General features: G+C 37.6%; 1 protein-coding gene across 2 annotated transcripts in view; it reads right to left on the bottom strand.

Annotated features, from left to right (window-relative positions):
- The window catches only part of gnao1a (guanine nucleotide binding protein (G protein), alpha activating activity polypeptide O, a), a 173,714-nt gene extending 169,652 nt beyond the window's left edge, over positions 1–4,062 (bottom strand). The window contains 2 exon segments of one of the 2 annotated variants that reach the window (NM_200787.2): positions 3,421–3,463; positions 3,591–4,062. In NM_200787.2, the coding sequence (NP_957081.1) occupies positions 3,421–3,463; positions 3,591–3,708 (161 nt within the window). In that variant the 5' untranslated portion in view covers positions 3,709–4,062. 2 annotated transcript variants of the gene reach the window in all.
- Positions 4,063–19,908: the final 15,846 nt, after the last annotated feature.

Raw genomic sequence — 19,908 nt, 5'->3', positions numbered from 1 at the left:
CTGATTTGTCATCGTGTTTACATGCTCAACAGTGTCCGTGTATCTGTGGTTCCGTTCAGTAAACAGCCAATCACAGTCATTTCTGTTAAGCAAGGGAACTCGCTATGGCAAATCAGCAGTGTTTAAGAGCCTGTTAAACAGCCCTCTTTTCGCGCAAATGTAAGCGAAAATGTGCGTTTTTAAAATTTCACAACCGATTAGTACCGAATATGGTTGGGCAATATTGACCAATTTGGCATTGTACGATGTCTAATGTGAAACATCGCGATGGACGATGGACGATGAATGACTCGACATCGAGAAGTTTGTCGGCCATCGGCGATAACCGATGGCATCGTCTATCGGCCCAACCCTAATACTAAATTCCAGTATTGTGACAACATTAACTATTAACATTGCTTATTTTGTGAGCTCAAATTAATTTTTTATAATAAAATAAAGACAGGTAGCAAGGGTGCACAAATATAGAGAGAAAGCAGCCCGAGTCGCACTTTTCAAATGACTGTTGCACCCAATAGACTATTCGCTGTTCTTATTGCATACTCATTACATTTAAAGCAGAAAGGCTTGACAAGAAAAGGCTTTTATGTTTATATACTTAAGCAACGTCTCTGGGGATGCTGAATAACATCATAAAATCAGCTTTGCTTGTGCCAATTATCAAACTTCTTTTTAAGACGGGAAGAAAGCATAAAAGTATTCCGCAGAGATTTTAATTTGTTTATTCTGGATTCTAATAACAGATAGAGAAACTTCTTTTCACTGTGTATTTTAATACAATTTTACAATGCAATTAACAGCAATACATTACATTGAAGCTGCAATATCCTAAAAAGCATTGTAAGTAGTGACAGTGGCTGAACATTTAACGGTCTAGTTAAGCTCAACAAAAGCCCTGAAAAAGCAACTCATTCCTGGTGAATACAGTAAGAAGCCCAGAGCTACATACTCTTCTCCTTTAGGAGCCAAACAGTTTAACCAGCTCCATCATGAGACACTCTTATTACCCAATTAAGCACATCAGAGCAACAATGAATCCTTAGAGAGGAAAAAGTCATCACTCATTGGATGACTTTAGAAATGTGCCCGAGGCATTAGCTACAATAGCTTAAAAGCACAGCGGTGAATACTGTCATTAATTTGTTTAGCTGACCAAGCAAATAGAACCTGAAAAATGATATCATTTCGGTTACTGAATATCCTAGCGTTGTCAGAGGTTAACTACAGTTTTAATTAGGGTCAATATATTCATTTTTCTCCACATTTTCTTATTTAATGGCAGTATAGTTGAATTTACAGTCAGATTTTTGAGCTGGTAACTAATAATATGAGTAAACCTAAAATATGGTGTAAAACATGTACAAAACTTAATTAATATGTAGGATGGACTCATTATTGTTTATTAAATGGTTTAGCTTATTGTGCTATCATCCCAAGCTAACATTGCTTTTAGGGAATACAATATTCATACACGATTATAATAAAAAATAATCAAAGTAGGTAGGTATTTTCTGTTTGAAAATGAAACACATCTAGCTTTATCTCTCTAATCATGTGTAAGACACGGAAAAGACACAAAAAATCCATTCCCTGTTTTCCATCTCGCCGCAGGTTCTAAGCACTAAACGACGGAGAAAGCCGAAAATGGCCGAAGAAAGCCGATCTCAGTAAAAGACTGCTGGGCGCTGTCCACCACTGAAACCGCCTGAAATCCTCCGATGCACCATTTCAAATCATGTGTGCTAATTGCATGCGGTTTCCCATCCCAAAAGGCTTTACAAAAAACGCAGTTATATAAAACCATAACCAGACCGTATATAATCAGACATTTTCCAAGGGCTATACCTTTCCGATTCGACAAAGGCAGTGCTCGTGCACACACTTGCGAATGGAGGCGTTTCTCCAACGAAAGCTTTGCATTGAGCAATAAACTGCGCTTGACATACTCCATTCTAACGCCTATAATTACTGTAATCTTTAAAACACAGAAAGTCCAGATGGGCACAGCAACCATGTAAAACAGATTAGTGCACAGCGAATATAACCTGAGGAGCTCGCTTTAATTCGACGTGCAATTCAAATGAGCATATGACATCCGAACCACAAGGTAGATGAACAGATCGTTTTAGTGAAGCGTAAAGAGAAGGTCGGTGCATAAAAATAGCCGTGAGGAAGTTAAGCTGGTTGGGTGTCAAAGCTTCTTCATTCACCATGAGCATCATCAGCCCAACGCTGACTACAAACGCATATGAAGGCCTGTTCATGTTGCACCAACGCCATACACACACACACACACACACACACACACGGCCGACAGCATTATCTCCAGGCACCATTTGCCATATAAGCTCTGCCTTCACCATTCAGCCAACAGAAGGTTCTTAACACGGTATTAACTGCATAGTAGAAACCGGCTGATAGTGGCGTGTGGCTGTATATGCACACACATATAAAGTCGTTCGTTCTATTTAACTAAATGCATTTTAAAATGAAGCACCATTACAGGTGATAGAATATGCAAATATATTTTGCTTATTTGTTATTAATCGTTTTGCTTCATAACATGTACTGTGCATATTTTAATTAGCCTATAGGATTATTTACTGTGCAGTTACGTGTGAGCAAAAAAACTGATGCTGCCACTGTTAAAATGCTATTCCTTCATTCAAACGCCTCAGTACTTCACCATTAATGCGACGCCATTTATAAATACAGCCAATAGCCTATTGGAGAACCGATAACCATTGGAAAAGTGATTATGCTGGGAAAAAAGCATTGAAGTCAAACCAGTTACTGGTTTTAACTCCATACAATTCAGGTAAATGACATTTCTGAAATGATACTGCGTTGTATTTAAATCTGAGGTTCTGACATTTGATGCTAGAGCTGCCAATAAATATAGATTAGATCTCTTTAGTTTGTACTCGTTTGTCATAGTAGCAACTGAACAGGAAGACACCAGACACGTAAAAGCCCACAGGATGAAGTGAAATCGGGGTGGAGTGTAGTACTGTTCCTCTGCCGGGTGTGAAGTAGGCTACACTGGCAGTGCACGCCAATGAGGCAATAGGAAACGCGGTCCCCCGGTTGACTTTCAGCACCATAATCGTGAACAGCACACCGACGGTGCCTTATCTTCCCGAACCCACACACATACACACACTGCGGATCTGCTCCTGCATATCATCACGTCACGGCTAAGATGTATTTAACACACTAGTGGAAGGAGAACTCCTTGAAAATATGGCGGACCTAAGAATTCGCCATCAAGCAAATAGAGGGTGTGTGTGTGGGTGGGTGGGTTCGTGTGTGTATTTCTCTCTCTCTCACACACACACACACACACACACACACACACACACACACACACACACAGAGCGCACACTGACTGATGGATGTCATTTAAAACAAGCCACTTACTTCATCTGTTTCACGATGGTACTTTTCCCAGATTCCCCAGCCCCTGTGGAGAAGAGACAGACACAAGGGAATAAGATCGCCTGTCACAATGAAGAGATCCCATATATGTGCATTCATCAGATGAGGTGTTGGGTATACAGCTAGAAATGACGGGCTCCTCTCCGCATTACCTAGCAGAAGCAATTTCACATCTTTAGCAGCAGTGATTCCGTCTTCTTTGAGGTTCTTCTCGATGGCTTTGCTCCTGTCCAGAGCCGCTCTTTCCTCTGCGCTCAGTGTACATCCCATGGCTAGATGAACCTCGGCTCTTTTTTATCTCCAAAACGGTCCGGCTGAGAAATATCCTCGGTGTTTCTTCCTTATCCCTCTCTAAGGCTGTCCCTATCCCTCTCTCACACACACACTCGCTCTCCCTGTCGGCGACTAGCTAGAGCATTAAATCCCGCAAAAGACAGCGTCGGACTGGAACATAAGTCTCTGGGGCGCGCTCTCGGTCTGTGTAACGGGGTCGTGGTGCTCGGTCCTCGGGCTGAGAGGTCTCTACTGGGCGGCGGCGGCGACTGCGAGCGCTGGCATCGTTAGCGTGCTGACAATGGAGGGTCAGTATGGAGAGAGCGCGCGCTGTGCTCGACGCGCTCAGACAATCTCGCTGACGTCAGGAGCAGCTCGACGGGGAGAGAGAGACAGGGAGCGCGCGCGCACGAGCGAGCATTCGGATCGCGCACCGTTAACTACAGCTAGATTTATGCCGTTATCTGCAGGCGGAAGAAATGCGCTACTCTTGGAGCTTGGCGATATGAAAACGCTGCTAAACGCCGTGTGTGCCGGACTGTATGTAATAGGTGTTTGGCGTGTGCGTGAGGCGGATGATTTAAAGCCTATGAACGAGCGGGCCTTGGACACAGGAAGAATCACAGAAAGGTGTGGCCATTAACCTAGCGTTGACAACCTGTAACAGCAACGCCAAGTGTTACTGGTGATAGCCTCTGCTGTGGGACAAAATCTAGTGTCTAAAATTATTATTTAGATATTTAAAATCAAAACTGATTACAAATATGGTTTATATAGATATAAATATATAGCCTATATATATATATATATATATATATATATATATATATATATATATATATATATATATATATATATATATATATATATATATATATACCCACACACACACCCTCTATTTGCTTGATGGCGAATTCTTAGGTCCGCCATATTTTTGAATATATATATATATATATATATATATATATATATATATATATATATATATATATATATATATATATATATATATTCAAAAATGTATAAATGTATAAGTAAATAAACAAGCACAGGTGTGTGTGTGTGTATGTGTATGTGTGTGTGTGTGTGTGTGTGCGTGTTTGTGTACACACACACACACACACACACACTCACCGGCCACTTTATTAGGTACACCTGTCCAATTGCTCGTTAACACAAATTTCTAATCAGCCAATCACATGGAAGCAACTCAATGCATTTAGGCTTGGTCAAGCCAACAAGCCAATCTGCTGCAGTTCAAACCGAGCATCAGAATGGGGAAGAAATGTGGTTTAAGTGGCTTTGAACGTGACATGGTTGTTGGTGCCAGAAAGGCTGGTCTGAGTATTTCTGAAACTGCTAATCTACTGGGATTTTCATGCATTACCATCTCTAGGATTTACAGAGAAAGAGAAAAAGAGAAAATATCCAGTGAGTGACAATTCTGTTAGGGCAAATGTCTTGTTGACGCCAGAGGTCAGAGGAGAATGTCCAGACTGGTTAGAGCTGATAGATAGGCAACAGTAACTTAATTAACTACTCGTTACAACTGAGGTATGCAGAAGAGCATCTCTGAACACACAACACATCCAACCTTGAGTTGGGCGAGCTACAGCAGCAAAAGACCACACCGGGTGCCACTCCTGTCAGCTAAGAACAGGAAACTGAGGCTGCACAGGTTTACCAAAATGGGACAATAGAAGATTGGAAAAACATAGTCTGGTCTGATGAGTCTCGATTTTTGTGGCAACATTCGGATAGTAGGGTCAGAATTTGGCATCAGCAACTGGAAAGCATGGATCCATCCTGCCTTGTATCAATGGTTCAGCTGCTGATGGTGATGTAATGGTGAGGGGGATATTTTCTTGGCACACTCTGGGCCTATTAGTACCAACTGAGCATTGTGTCAATGCCACAGCCTACCTGAGTATTGTTGCTGACCATGTCCATTCCTTTATGACCACAGTGTACACATCTACTGATGGCTACTTCCAGCAGGATAATACGCCATGTCATAAAGAAAATCTCAGAATGATTTCTTGAACATGACAATGAGTTCACTGTACTCAAATGGCCTCCACAGTCACCAGATCTCAATCCAATAGAACACCTTTGGGATGTGTTGGAACGGGAGATTAGCATCATGGATGTGCAGCCAACAAATCTGCAGCAACTGCGTGATGCTATCATGTCAATATGGACCAAAATCTGTGAGGAATATCACTAGTACCTTGTTGTATCTATACCACAATGGATTAAGGCAGTTCTGAGGGCAAAAGAGGGTCCAACCAGGTACTAGTAAGGTGTACCTAATAAAGTGGCCTGTGTGTGTGTGTGTGTGTGTGCGCGCGCACGCACACACACACACACACACACACACAAACACATTCTAACATTCTGAAAAAAAAGTCATTTGCTGAAACATCTGTGGCAATGGTACTGGTTTCTCCATCTCTCCAGTTTTTTTTATTCTGACTATTGCTTTCTAAAACTTGGTTCATAGAGATCTCTGCATCACAAATGCATGACTATATTCCAGCTGAGCAACCAAGCAAGTTACTACATCAGCTGGTTATGTAATGCAAATGTCAAAATGTCAAAACATTGCAGGTGTTTTACTGAATATTCCTGTTATTATAACTAGAAAAGGCAGTGAGTTGCACAATATCTATACTATCAAGCAAAAATGTTATTTTATTTTCAGATTGTGTTTTACTTACTTAATGATAATATAATATCTTAGTATAATACTTTTAACTATTAAAACATTTGAAAATCATGTTTAAACAATGCAGGTTTACAAAATGTTTTAAGAATGTCCACTTGCAACCACATTGTGAGACATGGGAGAAAGCAAATAGAAAACAAGAGGATTTAAACTTTACCAGTTGGAATCCACACAGGAAGAAAGGGAACATAAAATAAGGAATTGATTGATTTCTGACATTGGAAAACCAGTCAAACCAGCCTTTTGGATCCTCCTGCTAAAAAGCAATACACACTATGCTGATAGAAATATTGATTAGAGAAATTAGAAAAGTAATATATTTTTCTATTAAATACAGCTTTAGTTTTTTGGTTAATCTTTAGCTATTGTAAAGCAGTGTCTTTTTTCTGAACTCAAACACCTGCATTTGATCTTTTTTACTTTTGACATCTCAAAGTATTTCTTGGATTCTGAAATCCATAGCAATAAATCTCTCTCTCTCTTTGTTCTTTTGGAAGCCATTTTTTGTCATTGTCTGCCACTTTCTTTTCCTAGACTGTGATCACTGAGCCTTTATATGTGCTGAAGATTCGTCTCTGACTGTTTCATATGGTTAGGGACACTTGTGTTTCAGTTTAAACATGTGGTTTAGAACAAGACAAAGTTAATTAAACAGCTAAAGTTTTTTTTTTTAAAGATGACATGGAGCTAAAACATAAAACCCCTTAGCTGTTGTAAATTTGCTGTAAACAATAGATATATTAAAGTCCCCATGAGATGAAAATTCTTGCCTTAACGTTATCTATAAAGTGGTAAGTTCAAAACCAATGGCAGTTTTAGCATTTACAAGATGCATTCAAAATGTATAGTTTTAGCGAGCACCAATATAGACTAAAGAATTTAATGATCACTCTGTACTTTAGCTTCTCATCAGATTTTCTGTAATGTAAAATGCAAAGAAATGCAAAGTAAATGTTGTGCTGTGTCACTTATCAGTACAACTAGATAAAGAAAGAATCTGGGGGAAAAAATCCTATTAATTTTTTTTACAATATTCCTTCTGCAATTTGTTAACATTATATGCATACATATCAGTGTTTCTTCTACATGAGATAAATTTCTTTGATGGGAAGAGAGATTTAGTATGTAAGGTGTATGAATCAGATCAGACCTAATGTAGGTAGTGGATCTATTAAACTTTATTAAATTTATATTAAACTGCAAATTTTTTTCATGTACATAATACTGGAAACAGCTGTGGTGAAGTTACACTAAAGTAAAGAGGTTATAGTTTTATGTTTGAAGAGGAATTTAATGTTTTATAACTGAATATAATTGTTTTTTTCTATTTTTTTCTTCTTCACTAAACTGCTTTAGAAACCCGAAATGTTTCATTTATTCACTCATTTTCTTTTGGCTTAGTCCCTTATTCAACAGGGATCAGAGCAGAATGAACCGTCAACTATTCCGGCATATGCTCTACGTCCAATTTACTTAATCCAATTCATCTTTAGCGCATGTCTTTGGACTGTGGGGGAAACCAGAGCATGCAAACACAGAGAGAACGTGCAAACTTCCACAGCAATGCCAACTGGTCCTGGTGGGACATAAACCAGCGACCATCTTGCTGTGAGGCGACAGTGCTAACCACTGAGCCATAGTGTCACCACCCAAGTATTATTCATATATATTCTAAACAGTTCTCATATTATTAACGAGAAATATAACACGAGTACCAGTATGATATGGCTGGATATCGGCACTGGTGGGAGGTGTGCGTTGGCTTGATGCCGCAGGCCGAGTGCCTTAGTGCTCCCCACCAGGGCCGATATATAGCCATATCACACAGCTATGAGTGTGATATTGTGTTTATACAACAGTTCGATGGCATAATCGTGTATATAAAAAGAAAGTCAAACACAGAGAATCTAAAAATCATTTTGTATGAGGAACTACTTTCTTCTGCCAGTCATTCACATCTGCAGCTGACCGTCAGAAAAACAGAAAACGTTGCCAGTTCACAAATGTTACTTTAGAGCTAGTATTTGAACGATTCTCTAGCATTATGTCTACAGCAGGGGAGCCCATTTGTTTTCCTATGAAGGGCCAAAAGCCCAACTTGTTTGAGGGGGTGGGCCGAAGGTTAATTCACCAACCTAATAGATTAAAGCTGCTATGGTAATTTCCTAATATACTGATATTGAAAATATATATTTAAAAAAAATCAATCATATTAATAATTATACAGTTTTTAAAATTTTATAATGAACATTTTACAATAAAAACATAAAAACATTTATAACACAATGGCGTTCATTGCCTTTGCCTATATTTGCTTGTTGAGGTCATCTATCCTCTAACTCCGACTGACAGTATTTACATTTGAAAAAATTATACATGCACAAAATTTAATTGAGGGCGAAGCAGTGGCGCAGTAGGTAGTGCTGTCACCTCACAGCAAGAAGACTGCTGGGTCGCTGGTTCGAGCCTTGGTTCAGTTGCCGTTTCTGTGTGGAGTTTGTATGTTCTCCCTGAGTTCGCGTGGGTTTCCTCTGGGTGCTCCGGTTTCCCCCACAGTCCAAAGACATGCGGTACAGGTGAATTGGGTTGGCTAAATTGTCCGTAGTGTATGAGTGTATGTGTGTGTGGATGTTTCCCAGAGATGGGTTGCAGCTGGACGGGCATCCGCTGTGTAAAAACTTGCTGCATAAGTTGGTGGTTCATTCCGCTGTGGCAACCCCGGATATATAATATATATAAATCTTGAATATATTATAAAACAAATTTTTAAAAGTTTTATTTTGAAGTATTTTCTGACTCAATACATAAACTTTATTAATTTACACAATATCTATATTTTAACTTTAAAAATAAATACATAATAAAATATGAAATAAAATATGTAATAGGCCTTACAGAGTATAAGTGGTTTGGAAAATCGACTGGTGGATTACATAAACATACATTTTGCAATGTAATTGCTTTGCACTAAGTTGCCTTTCAGGTCATTTAATTTATCTGCTTGTATTTGTGTTATGAGCTCTAGCGAATGATGAAATCTTATAAAGCAGTCTTTAATAAAGGACACTCCAGTGTGCAGAGAATTGCTAAGACAGCCAGTGAATCTGCCACCTGATCCTCATCACTGTCAAGGACACCTGACGGAGCTCTTAAAAAAAACAGGAATTCGGTTTCCAATATTTCAGTACTGTACCATTATTGTTCCCTTGAAAGAATGAAAGAACTAGCAAGACGTTCTGTATTATGTGACACTTCGATGAATATGGGGATGATGATATACTGTATCCAATGGTTTATATTAAATTGATACATCAGTGAATATTAGCAGAACTCATTCAATCATCCATTTTCATTTGGCTTGGTTTCTATTTCAGAAGTCGCCACAGAAGAATGAACCGCCAACTATTACAGCATATGTTTTACACAGCAGATGCCTTTCCAGCCGCAACCCAGAAAACACCCATACTCACTCGTTTATACTCACATTCAGACACTACAGCCAATTTAGTTTACCCAATTCACCTATACTGCATGTCTTTAGACTGTGAGGGAAACCGGAGAACCAGGAGGAAACCCACATGGACACAGCAAGAACATGCAAACTCCGAAAGCAGAACTGACTGTATATAAAAAGTTGCACATATGTCTTGACGGTGTCTCCAAAAGATGGAAACACATAATAAAATTCAGAAAGCTGAATATATTGGTTGAGTTACACCAATTAGCTAATGCTTAAAGTTTGCAACATTGTTTAACTGCAATAGTCAGTTTTTTTTGGCCCATCAAATTCCTCAGGCCAAAGTGGGCCAGCTGGGGCTTAAGGAGTGCAAAGCTGGAGTTTAGCAAACAGTCAACACTGCTGCACATTTGCCATAACACCATATCAGTGTTAACACTGACATTTTAAACTTTTAAAGCAAGTTCAGATGAAAACAAATTTTCAGACAACACTCTGTAAAAAACAAAGTTGACTCAACTTAAAATAGTAAGGCAACTCACTGTAAAGCTTAATTGAGCTGACTCAACTATTTAACTGAAGTACTGCACTTGACTTGATTTAAGTTGAGTCAACTAAGAAAGCTCTGCAAGTCAAGTCAAGAGTTTTAATTGTCACATACATAATAATACAAACGAGTTGCCTATAAATAAGGCAACAAGTTGCCTTAAAATTTTAAGTTGAGTCAACTTTTTTCAATGCAAAGAGAAATAAGAGGGAAAAAAAGAGAAATAATGCATGACAAATTAAACATTAATGCAAATACCAAAATCAATTTGTTTATATTGTACTTAGGTTAAAGATGCTGTAAAAAGCATACATATACCATAGTATGTTTGCAGATATTTAAGAAATACGTCAAGTGAAAATTCCTGTGTATGTGAAACAATTTTGAAGTCAGTTATTCTGCTTTGAAAATGTGTGTTACGTGCCAGAATGGCTGTCTTTGCTATGCTCCCTTCAACCCACAATGCCAGTTTAGCCAATTATATTTCTGCACCCCGGGTTGCCTTGTTGGAAAACAGCGTATTTCATTCATTCATTCATTCATTCATTCATTCATTCATTCATTCATTCATTCATTCATTCATTCATTCATTCATTCAGAAAGGCTCTAAAAGCATGCTTCCTAGACCAAAATTCGACCTCATGAGTTCCACATGAGGTTATTAATTAGCAAATAATATGAATATTACTAACGTAAACATTATGTGAGCTGGTTCACATACCCATTCAGAAGCACAAACTATGTACTCACTCACCAAATGGAAAGGTTTATAATTTAATTATATATTAAACCTCTTCAACATTATTAAATGTAAATGCTGAAACCACAGTTCTAAATTTAAATTTCAAATCAAACAGCTTATTTTTTAAGTAGTATGGCAATAGATGCCATGTAAAATGGCATTCAAACTCACATTTTTAGCATTTAACACTGAAACCACATGAGGTTTACCAAGAGGGGTCTGGATGCAGACCTGGTGCAGTGCAATCTGGGCTGCATCCAATGCTTTTTAATGAGCTCACCTAACCCCACCCCAAACCCTACCCCTCACCATGACGTCACTTGAGTGCATTGTGTCTGACATTGCATCGATGAGTGATGTAATCTCAGCTTGCATCATAAAGGCTGCATCCAGATACTATTGGGTTTACCTGACATGATCATTGTCATAGTTTTCTGTTGTTCACCTTTGAGAAATAGAAGACGTTTCTTATATATCAATTCCAGGTGTTGGTTAGAACAAAAATTCATTTTAATATGGAAAATATTTCTTGCTTTTACTGAGAACAAGGTTTAAATCAGCCTTTATACTCGACAGTCAGGCTCGCTCATGCTACTGGTTCTCAATCTGGCAACTTGCAGGAATGCAATACCTAGTTCAACCACTGGGTGTAAAACTGCACATCCCCCTTGGATAGTCTCTGCACGAGGCTGACTTTGAATGCATATTTCTGTGCACAAACGATAGTACTGCGCTACTGACCAAATTTACTAGCGTTTTATTTTTGTCATAAATTACTTGCAATATGTTGATGCTTGATTATAAACCAAATGTTTGCATCTATCATTTTTGTTCTGCTGTGATGTTTTCATTCATTTTCCCATTTCTCATTAAATTACTGCTCCACTAAGGTGTGTTAAGGGTGGCTCTTAAAGCAGTGCTGTGGGATTACTGGTCTGACAGTGAAAACACAGCTATTTGCCCCACTTATACCATAGTGACTCACATTGGCCCAACAGTGGGAAAGTGGCTATTGAATTTAAGTATAGGGATTCAAAGCTACTGATGTCCGTCTCCTGTCCAAAATGGACTCCTTCAAGGTTTTGCAAACCACACTCTTATAGAGGCTTGGCAAACCCTCAATACAAATGTCTGAACCAGTATGTGGATTTATTTTTGGCTACAGATGAGCAAATTATGACAGAGGATTTGATGATCCGGTTCTTTTACCTGAGCAAGGCAATCATCAGGTTCATCACCTTTCAAAAAGGGAGTGCAAGAGAGACACAACATTTCAAAACATTATTTGTTCAGCTGAAAGGGTATCTCCTGTATCTCTTTTTCCATTCCTGCTAAATGCTCAAACATTGCACTCTGGACACTAAAACACTTTAGATGACCTCAAGCACTTTGCTCCAACTATTCTCTGGTCTATTTACCTGTGAAAGTTGTAGAATCAACTGTTAATCTACCATACCTGGCTATTTAAATTGATCTTAAATGCAGTCCATCAAATACTGCTAACTAAAAAACATTCTTGTCAACTTTCAGTATGCTTTACTTTCTCAGTGTTTCTACGCTTTATGATTTGCATATTTAAATGGTTGCTGATATCCTCTGTTACATTTAAGAAATGTTAGAAGTGGATGTATTAGCTGTGGATCAAACTTGATGATCCAAAACATCTCACAGATGCTTAACTAGATTGAGGTCTGAAAAATTTGGATGCTAGACAACCACCTTAAGCTCTTCATCATGTTCATTAAACCACTATAGAGAGAGATATGTATTTAGTATTGTTGTGATTTTAAAATGTATGAAAAAAACAAGCTAGAGTTAATATCAACATGAGCATAAACAGATGAGCTTTTGAAGTTTACTGGCATCCTTTCACTCTAGAAAAAATCACAGTAAGAGCTGAGTGATATGACATGGTGCATAAGTGTGTGAATAACACTTATATTGAGCAATTTAAATGTATTTGTTGCCTCATATCAAACATTTGAGCAAATTGAACAATATACTAGGGCTGTGTGATTATTTTATTAATGAAATCAAGATTGCTATTTAGCAAAAGCAATCATACTCATGCACATCTTGTAATCACTAGTACATCTCCACAAAGAGTAGAAATCTCCACTGAATTAAATTGCTGTAAAAATGCATCAGATAAATATTTTTTATTTTTTTATTTTTTTGCATAAATCTGTTAATCAACCTCAGTCCTGATCAACACTACTAAATTGTTTAGAAAATATATTTGCCAAATCCACAAATGATGTCACTGATCTGGTGAAAATAACCACACAAAATGACATATTTTAAACATAAAAATAATTGTGGACTGGATTTTTTTAAAGTACCTTTAATCAAATTCTTGGACATGTGAAACAACATTGCCTTTGATGCATTGTTTTTGGTTGATTTAAATTTTTTCTCCCTAATTTTCTGTTGGTGGCTGCTTTTGCCCTGTTGACACCTTGTAATCATGTATTTTTGATTGTTGGTAGTTTTTTCTGTTGAGGTAAAGTTTGTAACTTTTACCGTTGATCATCAGTTGGCACCATTAACCCTTTAGATGGGCCTCTGCAAAAAAAAAAAATCTTAGTTTCTTGATTTTAAATGGAGTATAACAGAAAATTAAAGTGTGTGTATGTGTGTGTGTGTGTGTGTGTGTGTGTGTGAGAGAGAGCGTGACCTTTGTGCCCTTTCCTTGATGTGTCTGAAAATTAAGATATGCATGTTTGCTCTCAGAACTTCATGGAGTAAACAAAAACAAAGACTGTGTATATATGCACCATCAAATGTGGTTATAATGGAAGTCAACAGGACAAAAACAGCCGCCAACAATAAATCAGTGAGAAAAAATGAAAATGTAACAATGCATCAAAGTCAACGTTGTTGCTAATCGTTCACGTGTCCAAAACTGTGATAAAAGGTTAAACAAATCTAGTCCACAATTAATTTTCATATAGTGTTTTTTTCACCAAATCAGTGACATCATTTGTGCATTTGGCAATTAAAGAGTTAAAATCCTGTAATTTTCAAAACAATTGAATTGTTTTGATCAGGACTGAGGTTGATTAACACCTTACCCCATCCGTCATTGGGTGATGAGCAAATTTTACTAAATTGTACGAGTTAGATTGTCTGAATTCAAACAAAAAGTAACGAATTGCCGTGAGATTGCGTTGTAAATGCTGCTACATCTGAAAGCAGCTGTGAAAGATTTACAAATGATAATCAAACAAGTTGTGCATGATTTCTGTGTATGAATATTGCCTTTAATTATTTTCCTAGTCCTACGATCTATGTTAAACGACAAGTGATACAGTTAAACAGACTTTTCAGGGATGCTGAATAAATGTATAACACATCTTTCCCAAATTTAGCTTTTTGATGACGAGCTGTGATTAGATGAGATCCCAAAACTCTAAAAGACTTAAAACTGCTTAGGCAGTGCATATTAAGGATGACTGTGTGGACAATCAGAGACTGTGTTTTTGTTCCGACTGAGGAAATTATGGGGGTTGAGGATCACGGTCATTTTCATGTACTGACCTCTTTATTATTCAGCTATGCATGGTTTTCATTGTATGGCACCTTTAAAACAATAGAAAATGGTTCTGTTCTTAAAATCTTTAGTTTAAATTAGCATCAGAGTGTCCATGTGGTTGAACCAGTCTCACAGTAGCATGCAGATCTTTCCCTGTTCATGCAGAACGATGCTTGCACGATTTCCTGATATTCTTGCATCATATGCATTGATTGTGTAAGATCCACTTCCTGTGCTGTTCACAGTGCCACTCCTTCTGCTTAGCATATGTAATGATGAACCTAAACTCAATGACACTGGTATAACTAGCAGAAGCATTATTCATTTTGGTAATGAATGCTAAAACAATAGAACTGTATATGCACATCTCCTATTCATATACAACTTATTGTGTAACTGATTTTCTGCTTTAATTACATCATTTTCATGCTTGGGCATCTAAAACTTCTATCATGGGCATATAGAAGGTTTTAATTGAAAATGTAAATGTTGTTCCCAAATATTAAAGCACAGATGCAATTTTGTACAATAAAACAGAGTTATTTATTTATTTATTATTATTATAATAACCTTTATTTTACCAGGAAAGACACATTGAAATTAAAAATCTCTTTTACAAGAGGGTCCTGGCAAAGATTAGGCAGTACACAAGTCACATGAGTCCAATGTAAGTTCAATTTTCACAGAGTAATGCATAAAGTCTACTACGAGAATATTTTTTTTTCAATTTTGGAGATGTTGAGTAATAACATCATGATTCTGAACATTTCCGAGTAAACTTAGTTTGGTTTAGGGCACTTTTATTCAGTCTGTGTACACTTTTAGGATATGAATTATAGAAAGTAAGAAGAACCGATTGTATTCTGTTGTTTTGCTTCTATCTGTACATATTATAGATAGACTAGTTCGCACACTAGAAAACATTGTCATTTTTACGCTGTCAGTGTCTGGCACTTTGACACGTCTCAGACTAAAAACAGTAATTAAAAACGACAACCATTATGGACATCTATTTCAAACAAATGTAATGCTACATGACTGATATGGCATGTGTAGTGAAATTCTGCGTGTTGGTGGTTGTATGCATTCTTCCGAACGCTGAAAAGCAGCCTGGGCGTACTGCTTCGTAATGGAGCGTGGGTGGATATACACTGCCAGATTCACAGATTCAATCACTCCTAACAGTGTCTCATTCTCTTGGTCTCCCTTCCCTCCTTTTCCTTCTCAAATCAAGTCAAATCAAATCTACAAAGCTTCACTGGCTTAATTGTTGATAATACGACAGCATTCAAGTGGCTGCTGTTAGTAATACTGGCAGAGAAATCTAATTTGCTTTTGAGAGGATACTTTATTTCTATTTCTGGACATATTTTTTGAGAAGTGTGTTGTCACTTGGTGATAATGACAACTGACTGTCAATACGGGCAATATCACACCACTGAGTTCATGTGTAATGTGTGAATAGACATATACATTGCTATCTAGTACAGTTCAGTGGGTTGATTCAGCTCAATTGAACACTTAAAATTAAATATAGAGTGTTTATGATGTGCTATTTCATTTAATTTGTTTTTATATTTGTAATTTAAAAGAGTTTTAATGGAAAATACTTTATTTAGCATTAATCTAATCAGACAATTAGAAATAAGTTAATATTTATAAAATAAAGGTCATGGAATGGTTGATTTTCCAGAGGCAGTTGATTTTAAATATCCTAGCACTGAAATTGGACTTACATACTTGTTTCATGCTCATAAGCTTACAGTTGAAGTCAAAATTATTAGCCCCCCTTTCATTTTTTTTTTCTTTTTTAAATAATTCCCAAATTCTGTTTAATAGAGCAATGACATTTTCACAGTATTTCTGATAATATTTTTTCCAGAGAAAGAATTTTTATTTTATTTTATTTGTTTTATTTTGACTAGAATAAAAGCAGTTACATATATTTTTAAATGTATAAGTATTTTCATTTAAATTGACTTACAATTATTTTTAATTTTAAGGTCAAAATGATTAGCCCCTTTAAGAATTTTTTTTCGACTGTCTACAGAACAAAACAATATTGTGCAATAACTATAGCCTTTAGCCTAATTACCCTAACCTGCCTAGTTAACCTAATTAACCTAGTTAAGCCTGCCTAGTAAAGTTTCTTGAAAAATATCCTGTAAAATATTATGTACTGTCATCATGGAAAATATCCTGTTATTAGAAATGAGTTACTTAAACTATTATGTTTAGAAATGTGTTAAAGTCTTCTCTTCATTACAGGGGGACTAATAATTCTGTCTTCAACTTTATACGGACAGTTTCTATATCCTTAGGAGTTTATATGGTGTCAATTTTTGTGTTTTTTTTTTTTTTAAATTGCAACTCTTGTTTACCTCAGATCTTTTAAGTCTTTTTAAATAGTTTTTTAAAAGAGTTTTTAAATAATAATAATAATAATAATAATAATAATAATAATAGCAATGATAATAATAATAATAATAATAATAATAACAATAATACAAATTCTTATCATTTATTTTATTTTATCATTGTTATTTTTTTTTAGATTGGAAATATAGATTTAAAGTGTCAGTGTTAAAGGGCCACAACAATTCAGTTTTGTTTTGTTTTTATTTGAGAATGTTTATCAAGCAATAGCTCTGATTAGATTTACTATTACTTTGTGGAAGAAACTGAAAGTTCAAGCTGCTAAATGTCATTTATTTCACACTCCAGACTGTGAAACCAAGAAATCAGTTACTCTTCAGATTCATGACTTCCTTGCTGATTTCAGTTCCTGATATTAAATCTTCCTGCCTAGCAAAGGCAGATTTCAGCCCAAACGTCACAATGGTTAGGCCTTCACCAAGCTAGTTTAGCTTTCATCAGAAACCAACCATTTCTCTCATTCACAAGACATCCTCTCCAGAAGGGTGGGGGTGGAAAAGTAGCTTATAACACAAAGAGAGCACATGAAATAAGGAGAGAGACCAAAAAAGGTGTACAGGAACACATTGAAAGACGTGAAAGGATTTAATTCACACTAGCTAGTCCCTATCACATGGCGACTGACAGGCCACATTAAGACTTTGTCACTACACATTATTTCATTTCGTCATTTTTGCAGCGTTTGTTCTTATAGTAAATGTAAGAAAAAGACCAGGGTAGGGTTGCACCAGCTGTTCGTAAGTTATTTCTTAAACTGGATTGTAAAGTTAGTTACAACTAGTTTGTGACTAAATTTGTTCTCACTTCAGTTTCACCACATGATCTTAAGGCGAACCGTATTGGTAGTAGGTCGTAAACTCCCTGTAAAGTCATGCGTAGTTGTTAAGATTGTCGTAATATCCAATTAAATCGTTGAACAGCTTTAAAATTCTGCAACTAATGCATCCATATATAACTGTCCAATGAAAATTGAATTAAAAATGACATTTTTAAAGTACACTATAGTACAGTCAGTCACTAATAACAGACGATGCACACACCTGCAATGCGAGCTGTGAATGCACAAAAAATACACATGAAAGTCTCAAAACATTAAACTTGAATTTTAAACATCCTATACATGAAATAGAAAAGAGCAGAAGGAAGAACTCAGTCACGGACAAATTATCATATTAATTGATGGATACAATTAACATAAAACATTCCTTGACACTTAAGTAAACTCTTCTTTCATAAACTGAAACAAGTGTGAGACTTGGGAGGAAAATAAGGCTGTGAGTATAAGGAGATCATTCTTTACTATCATTGTGAGCTCCTCAATGTAAACTAATCTCGCCGTCATCTCTTTTTGTTATACAAAGGGGAAGGCTGGTGTAATTATTTAGTTGGAACATAGCGATAAGTTTAAACTAAGTTCAGTGGTGCAACACAAAAATATTTAGTAGTGCGTAAATTGTAGCTTAGTGTCCCTTTAAGTCACAACTTGGCTTCGTTTTAACTTACGCACATGGTGCAACTGGCTCCAGAAAACGTTTGAGGTTACAGAAGTAACCCTTCGTTCCCCGAGGAGGGGAACGGAAGTGTTATTAAGAAGATTTGATCTTTGTGAAAATCCACGAATGGGAGGATTCGGTTCAGAAGCCGCTTGTCTGAAAGAGTATTGAACGGGCCAATGAATGCAATGAATTGGCAGCGTAAGCTTGCACAGGTGTGCTTCATTGCCAATTATCCCAGCATATATGCACATCTGGAGCGAGCAAACGCCATCCTTTTAAGCTGAAGAGACTTTCAAACAGCTAAGGGACAGTCATTATGGCGACGGAGTATAGCACTCCCGTTCCCCTCCTCGGGGAACGAAGGGTTACTTCTGTAACCTCGAACGTTCCCCTTCGGTTGGGGAACTTCAGTGCTATTAAGTGGATTTGATCTTTGTGAAAATCCACGAATGGGAGAACTATGGAAAGCGCCATAATGACTGCACCTTACCAACGCCCCCGATGAGGGGATAGTCAAGCAAGTGTGATGCACCCACATCATGGGAGGTGCGGTTCTCCAAGCAGCTAGATAATTCTAGAAAAATACGACAGTACGTTGGGAAGCGTGCAATCCCGATAGGGAGGACGCTGCGAGGCCATCCGTTACCCAAGGGGGGATAGATGACAGAATTTACATATGGACTAGCCCTAAAAAGGGGGAGTATGCATAGCAAAAGAGTGGTTAGCGGAGAGGGAAGACATGGGTCCACCCAGGGGGGGACTTAACCGTTGCGGAATAAGCATATGGGATTGCCTAGTGGGGATCACGCATAGCAGGCACCTATACCCAAAACGCGGGCTGACCAGCGGGCAGACCTACAATGTAGTGGGCCAGCAAGTGACTCCTCCGCTGAGTCAGTGCTGGGGGCCACGGAGGAATCTGCAGGGCTCACCTGACGGGGAACTTTACTGACAGATAAAATGGCGCACGTACCTCCGTGTTAGGAAGAATGGCGCAGCGAGCGTGTTTCAACACCCTACCGAATTGTTTCCTCAATCACCAAGGGTTACCTAATACACTTGAGGAAACCGGCTCCACTCGCAGATTGTAAAACCTTGCAAATGTGTTGGGTGTCACCCAGCCCGCAGCTCTACAGATGTCTGTTAGAGAGGCGCCACGTGCGCGCGCTCGAGAGGATGCGAAGCTCCGATAAGCGAGAGAATGGCATCCACAATCCAGTGGGAAAACTTAATTTCGGTATGGCACTTCCCTGCTG

This window comes from Danio rerio, chromosome 18 (assembly GCF_052040795.2).
Source record: "Danio rerio strain M-AB ecotype USA chromosome 18, GRCz13ab, whole genome shotgun sequence".
Lineage (NCBI taxonomy): Eukaryota > Metazoa > Chordata > Actinopteri > Cypriniformes > Danionidae > Danio > Danio rerio.
The sequence above is the reverse complement of the archived record's forward strand: the minus strand, read 5'-3'. Positions and strand labels throughout refer to the sequence as shown.